This window comes from Cucurbita maxima, unplaced genomic scaffold (assembly GCF_002738345.1).
Source record: "Cucurbita maxima cultivar Rimu unplaced genomic scaffold, Cmax_1.0 Cma_Scf00021, whole genome shotgun sequence".
NCBI lineage: Eukaryota > Viridiplantae > Streptophyta > Magnoliopsida > Cucurbitales > Cucurbitaceae > Cucurbita > Cucurbita maxima.
The window spans coordinates 3,893,521-3,900,896 of record NW_019272037.1 but is presented as its reverse complement, the minus strand read 5'-3'; the positions used below and the strand labels follow the sequence as shown (position 1 = coordinate 3,900,896).

Below are 7,376 nucleotides of genomic sequence, written 5' to 3'. Positions count from 1 at the left end.
AAAAAAAAAAAAAAAAAAAAAAAAAGAATTTTACTTACAGTTATTAGATCTAGCTGAATGTCAGAATTGTTGAGTTGGTGATATTAAAAGTTCACAGTTTAGGAATGGATGAAGTTAAACGTGAAATGTCGAGTCAGTGATGGTAAATTTCCATGGTATATAAAGGGGAGGGAGTAATACATAAAATGTCGAACAAGTGGTAGCAAATTTTCATTGTATTTTATTTGATGCTTGCTGGTCTTTTCTGAGGAATGTGTATTCTGTCTCCAAATGAGAATTGTTTTTTTTTTTTCTTTTTTTTGGAATAGTGCATTTCGAGCTCTATTTTGATGAATTGTTTGGAAAGAAATGAGAAAAAATTTGTTGATATTTGTGATTGGATTACAATTAGTCTAAAATAGTAAAATCTTTAGATTTTCGTATTTCTTTTGCCTAGTCGCATTCTAGGTGCGCAAATATCTCGTAATTTGTTTTTGTCCATGTAATAACCGTTTGCTTATTAAAATTTTATGTACATAGATTTATTTTCAGTAAACGAGAATCAGACAGTGTTTAGTATTTTTATGCTGCTGTGGGAATTTAATGTTGATCTACAGATGTTCCAGACGTACTTATTTCCGAATTATGTTTTTCCTTATCATTGGCACTCCAGAGGGAAATGGGCATTCTATTCATCTTCTATAATCTGAACTCCATATGAACATTGCTTCCTTTCTTTTCTTATGTGATATCTGTTTAGTTGCTTCAAATTGATTGATGTTGTTGCTTCTGGTTCTATGGCGCTTTATTGCGCCCCGATATCACTAATTTATAAGCAGAGGAAGTCAACTTAAGTCCCGCATCATGGAGATTTTATTCAGTTCAGACTAATGATTTGTGTTTGTCATATCATGGGAAAAAATGCATGTTTCTTGTGCACTTCTCACTCTTTTCCTTTTGAGCAATTATTTCGTTTTTAATTTGTTTCGTTCTCTAATCCTAGGCCTAGATACTTAGAAATGGCTTCCTTTGAAAAAGACGATACACCGATGCTATCAAACACTGGTCCACCATTGTTAGATGAACAACTGGGTTCTTATTTTCCTTCGTATGCATCATTGGCCCGGAGTTCATCGCTATCAATTCCAACTTCTTCTGGGATATATGTCAGTGATGCAAAGCTTGTTGGTTATACTGGTCCCTTAAGAATTGAAAGAAAAAGTCCATTCCTAGAGATTGGTTCAAAATATACTCGCCGTAAACCTGAAAAATCTTCACAGTCAAGTCCAGGTGTGACTGAAAGCAAAACTGCAGAGCCATTGACAGACAAATTTCCTTCGTTCAAGACGAATGACGAGTCTGATTGGGCCATTCAACACTTTGCTGGCAGAAATGAACACTTAATAAAGTCTGGCCAGCTGGGAGTGTGCAATGATCCTTTCTGTATAACATGCCCAACATATAATTCCAAATCATCGAAACAGAAAAGCTCAAGAATGAGAGGCATATTTGACCCTGAGGTATTTTCTCTCCCTCAAAGACCAATGGATTATTTTTACACATCATGCGCGCACAGCTATTCTTATTAACCTCAGGATTTACATGATAGAATTGTTAGTTTCTTACCTATTTATGAATATCTCGTTTAACTCATACTTGCAGGATTTAAGGGAGTCTTCGTCGGTGCTCATAGTTTCTTTAATGTAAAATTTCTGCATGGAGTCCAAATAACGTCTCTTCATGTGTATTCGTTTATCTTATCAAACGCAGGCTAACTTATTTATTTAACTATCAGGTTATTTTTGTTCTTTTTGAGAGGTTGTAAAGCATACTGCCTCTTCTTGGTCAAAATTACACGACTTTGCTATTTTCCCTACTCCGTAATCAATCTGGAAGGAGGTCAATTGATAGTTCGGGAGGAGATGCTTATCTCCTTCCATCTTGTGCTCCTCCTTTTAGGTACTGAAAGCTTTGTGTCTCTTATTTAAAAAAAATATTTCGATTTTTTTAAACATTAAAGAAACTATTGATGCAAGCCTAAGCTCGTGCATCAGTTGTAACGAAAAGTTGCACTGTAAGGGTCATGGTCAAGGAGAAGTAAAAACAAGCACAGTATTCTTCTCAAACCTTCCTTGTAAGAGAACAATGTCCATTGGGGGTTTATGTAGTACCTAAGATGGATTTTTAAATTTTGTTGATTGCATTTACCCTTATGTTGTGATGCATTATGGACTTCTGAGTCATATTAGCCAACTGCTAGTTGAGGATACCAGGTCCATTTAGCAGGAATCTCAAGAAAAACTTCTGACGTGAAGATACTTGACTGTTTGAACTCCAACATAACTTGTTGGATTCAGCCTCTTCTGAATTAATATTAGGTCTCCAAGGCAACAAGTTAGCACTTGGTCACCTTTTCATAATTGAGCCTTCCAAGTTCATATGGTATGGTACAAGTTATTTTTCATTGACAATGATGAGCAAACGTACAACGGAAGGAGTGGTGTTAATAGCAGTGTGGTAAAGGTATTGCACCCAACTCCACCTACTTCACCAGTTCAGTTTGTACGTAGTGAAACAACATAGATAGATACCGAGATACCCATGCCATTTTGCATTGCTCATTAGTTTAAGGACAATGGTATGTGCTTTGCTGGAGGTAGATGTCGTATAGGTCAGTGAAAATGCAGTCTTCATCCGTCACCATGGTCCTTGGTAAACATATAGGTTTTTTATTCATTTATTTATTTATTTTGGTGGCTACTCCCTTTGAATGGATGTTCAAGTGGTTAGAAATGGCAATATTTGGTTGGCTTGTTACTGTTACCAGGTTAGTATCACCTCCTTCAAATATAGCGAAATCCTGACTGAAGCTTATGGATATATCATATCCTCCCAAATATGACAGATATGGGTAGTGGATGGAATAAACTAGGAGGGGAAGTAGTCAGTTATTTCCTTTGTTTGCACACGTATGCTGTCTAACAAACTCCTTTATTTACATATTTTTATGTGCCAAACACAGCCTACCTCAAGCCAAATCATGATACATTTCCAAGATTTCTCAAGTGACCCACAATAGGACTGCGGTGGAATTAAGGAAAGTGATAGGTAGAATGTGATAATGTACACGTAATGGTGTGAGATTCCATTGGAAAGTGAGCAGTCTCTCTATGTATCTGTTCCTTCTAGCTAGTCCAAGGCTACCTTGACTCTTGATGAGGAGTTTCTTCTCAATTTGTCTAGTAATTCTTGCAAATTCACTTCGGCTATTTTTTATAGAGAAAATAGTAACTTATAGTGGTATTCAAGATAAAACATCTGCCTCCATGTTTTCCCTCCCTGTTTTGTATAGTTTGTCCCATGCTAATAAGTTTGCAGCGTATATTTGGTTACCTATCCTTCCTATCTTCCGTTCAAGTAGAAATTTGAGTCTTCAATGACTTCTTTCTTTGGAATGCTAACTAAGCAAGTGTGGTATCAATTTCTTGAATGCTAAAACAATGGCCATAAATGTAATTACTTCAAGCCTCATGAATGTACTTGGTAATTGTTCTTTTTAGGTTTAAGTTGTGCTATTTACATTTATCTCATCAAGTATTTTAATTTGGTATGTACATAACTGCAGTTCAAATCATGTAGCTTTTCTGAATGCTTACAGACTTGCACACAAGTTGGCGTGGTTATTTGATGTACACGGTAGTCGTGAAGGATGCTAAAGTGTTTAAGTAATGATAAAATATTAACTTACTATAACTCATCAGCTTAAACTTTTGAATTCAGTGGTAATTTAACATTGAACTATTCGATAAATAAATAATCTTCTATGATTTTTTTTTTAAAGTTGAAAGGTTCAGCAACATGTTCTAAAACTTGAAGTGAATCGATCAATCCTTATACGTGCTCGTTCTGTTTGTTCAGTTTCACAAGGATCTCTACGGAGAAGGGAAAGGTTGGGCAGTGAAGTTTCGGTCTGTCTGGTGCTTCTTGCTTCCGTATATTCCTGGAGTTATGAATCCTCATGCAAAAGTTGTTCAGCAATGGAACAAGTTTTTTGTTATTTCTTGCTTACTGGCGATCTTCTTGGACCCGTTATTTTTCTTCGTGCTTGCTGTCCACTTTGTATGGCTTTCTTCCTTTTCTTCATTTTTCTCCAATCATTGAAATCTATAAGTATTTTTGGTTGGATTATGAGGGAGTTAAAATCCCCTCACCTCCGTTTATCCTTCAAAAAGAAAACAGCTAATATTTATCTATTCTCTTTTTGACATATTTACTTTTTGTTCTTATTTTTTTAGTTTTTCTGAGGGATACATTTTGTCTCTTAAATACAGTAATAGATTTTCTTTTTATTCAATGCTATTTATCGAATCCGTGAACTTTTTAAAAATAAAAAATCCATGACCTAATGATTCTACCATCGCATGTACCATTTACTCTTAACAAATTGTTTAAGTTACTCGTGCAGGTTAAGAAGTGTATATTTATTAATTGGCCGATGACCACAACATTGGTGGTTTTCCGAAGCATGACCGATTTTGTCTATTTCCTACACATGCTTCTCCAGGTAGCTGTTTATTTTTCTTCCATCTGAATTTTAATTATTACAAAATTTATTCGTTGTTTACATGTGATAAGGTAATATATTTATCGATTACATAGCTAGAAGGAAATAAAACATGCGATCTTGTGTTTGCTATCTGTTGATATGAACCTTCTTATTCATTGTTTACCTGTGATAAAGTAATGTATTTATCAAATTTTTATTTATCAATAAAAAGTTGTTTTTATTGGGAAAGAATATTTTTTCCATAATTGCTAGTGATATTTCTTGCTTATTATAATGTTTTATACTAATGTAGAACTAGAGGTAATTCATGGACAAGATATATTTTCAAATTTTAGTTTAAATACTACCTTTTCTGTTTGAATTTCCATTCTTTATATTACTATCCCTAAATTTTCAGATGTTATAGTGCAGTTTTTCCAAATTTAAACTTTTAGCTTTATTTCTTAAAACTTTACTTAAAAAACTATTTTAGTTTTTATCGTTATTGATTCATTTAGTGTTTAATAAGAACCTAAAGCTGTTGGGAAAGCCAATATCTAACCTACTCATGCGTTTCAGACACTTATCCATGTACACATTTATTGACTAAGTGAACGGACGATGTGACCATGTTATGTTTGTCTATTAATTTATTAAAAATTAATGATGGGGACTAAGGTGGTTTTTTATCTGCAGTTTGAATGTTTGAATGTTTATCGCTCAACAGAATAAGTGCAAAAATTCTTAGACCAAAATAGGATTTGTATCACATCTTTTTTCCTTTTATATTTTTTAGATTGAAGATGGATTAACTGTCGTATATTGGATTCTTTTATCCTTTTAATGCAAATGTATATTAAATCATATATATATGACAATCATATTTTATTTTTGTGAGACCTCAAGTGGGATATAATTTGTAACATTATTAATGAAGGGGCCAGTGTCATTTTCTTAGTAGAATATTACATATGAGTGAATTTAAACCTATGATCCATGATGGAGGCATTGATGTCTGACTACTTAAATTATGCTCAAGTCAACAAGAAGCTACTACATTGGATATTATTAAATTTATTGAGTTGTCAAAAAGGTTCAAAAATGTTTCTCTAAGATTTTTTTTCTTAATATGGTAATTATATATTTTCCTTTTCCAATTTCCATTAATAAAAAGAAACATGTCAACCATATCTCCTATAGAGGTTAAACTTCATAGAGTCATTGAATAGTAGAATAGGTCCATGATAAGGGAGGTAACACAAAAGAACATAAAAGAGGATGAAACCCTGGATAAAGAAACAATCAGATCTGATTTAGATGCATAAACTAGAAATTCAGACTAGGTAGACAATTTCGTACAATTGTTTGTTTTCTAGATCAATCTCTAACTACAAAATTTGACGTCTTTAATTACTTCCAGTTTAGGTTGGCATACGTGGCACCAGAAACCAGAGTTGTTGGAGCAGGCGAATTAGTTGACCATCCGAAGAAAATTGCTAAGAACTACCTTAAAGGAAATTTTTTTATAGATGTGCTTGTTGTTTTACCGCTGCCTCAGGTACGCTGCCCCATCCCCTGGTTCACACGTGCAGACACATGCTCAACTAATCCACATTTTGTGTAGAAAAATTTGAGGTCACCAATATTGTGCAGTTCGATAATCAACATTTTCCTGAAATCTCAAGTTCTTGTAGAATATCCTGGTTTTCTGAATTCTAAATTTCAGAGATGCCCTTGATATATATCCGAATGTCTTTCATATGGTTGTGAATGATTTTTTCTTTCTTTCTAATTTAGCATTACTAACCATTAGCTAACTGGTTCAATGTTATTATTATGTTATGCAAGATGTCTGGACGTATCAGTATCCAGAAAATGTGAAAGTTCTCTCTCTCTCTCTCTCTCTCTCAGATAATAGTTTTTCTAATCCTGCCAAACTCTTTGGGGACATCTGGAGCAAATCATGCAAAAAATCTGTTACGCACTGCAGTTATTGCTCAATATATTCCCAGACTGTACAGGTTTCTACCTCTTCTTGCTGGTCAGTCTCCAAGTGGCTTTGTTTTTGAGACAGCATGGGCAAATTTTGTCATCAATCTTCTCACCTTTATGTTGGCTGGTCATATTGTTGGGTCTCTCTGGTATCTCTTTGGGCTTCAGGTGGACTTCCTATCTCTTTTGATATGCTTCATTTCACATCTTCTATTTTTTTTAATAGCAAACGGTATCCCTTTTTCTCGCAGTTTTTCCTGCAGTTTTTCCTGCAGTCATTGAACTGTTAGGATACATTTGTTGATAAATTTTTACTGTGATTTCTTGAAGCAAAATTTTCAATTTTTTCCCCCTAGTTTTAAGTTAAAACACTCTGTCAGAGTACTTATAGGCGATATGTTGGAAATATGAATAGAATATTAGTAAAGGCATAGTGGTAATTAGTCAGGGGTCACGGGGAAATTAGGGATCTTAGAGGAGGATTATTTTGGAGATTGTCCAATGTGAGACTTGGAGAGGGATGTAGCTCTCTCTACTTTTGATATTGCAATATAGTTCTATTTTGTGTTTCGTGTTGTTAGGATCCTAACACTGTCACATAGCATCTATCATGCATCTTTGGAAGCTTCCCAAATGGTTTTCTATGTGCTGCTTTCTCTCCTTTGGCTGACTCTGCCGGATTTTGTCATGGATTTTTCCTTAAGGAGTTTTATTTTGGGGGTGTTTGGTTGGGGACGTGTGATTTCTTAGTGCTACTACCCAGATCCTTTTGTTTGTTCGCTCATTGTTTCTGACTTTCTTTATATATTTTTCGTGGTTATAGTGCTCCTAGTTAAGTTTTTTTTTTTTTTTTTTTTTT

General features: G+C 34.3%; 1 protein-coding gene across 3 annotated transcripts in view; it reads left to right on the top strand.

Moving 5' to 3' along the window:
- LOC111495122 (probable cyclic nucleotide-gated ion channel 20, chloroplastic) overlaps window positions 1-7,376 on the top strand; it is a 14,562-nt gene that overhangs the window by 799 nt on the left and 6,387 nt on the right. For 2 of the 3 annotated variants that reach the window (XM_023145005.1, XM_023145007.1), the window contains exons 2-6: window positions 983-1,499; window positions 3,898-4,098; window positions 4,445-4,543; window positions 5,946-6,083; window positions 6,437-6,685. In XM_023145005.1, the coding sequence (XP_023000773.1) occupies window positions 999-1,499; window positions 3,898-4,098; window positions 4,445-4,543; window positions 5,946-6,083; window positions 6,437-6,685 (1,188 nt within the window). In that variant the 5' untranslated portion in view covers window positions 983-998. The remainder of the gene's footprint in view (window positions 1-982; window positions 1,500-3,897; window positions 4,099-4,444; window positions 4,544-5,945; window positions 6,084-6,436; window positions 6,686-7,376) is intronic. The other variant, XM_023145006.1, reaches the window with a different exon arrangement.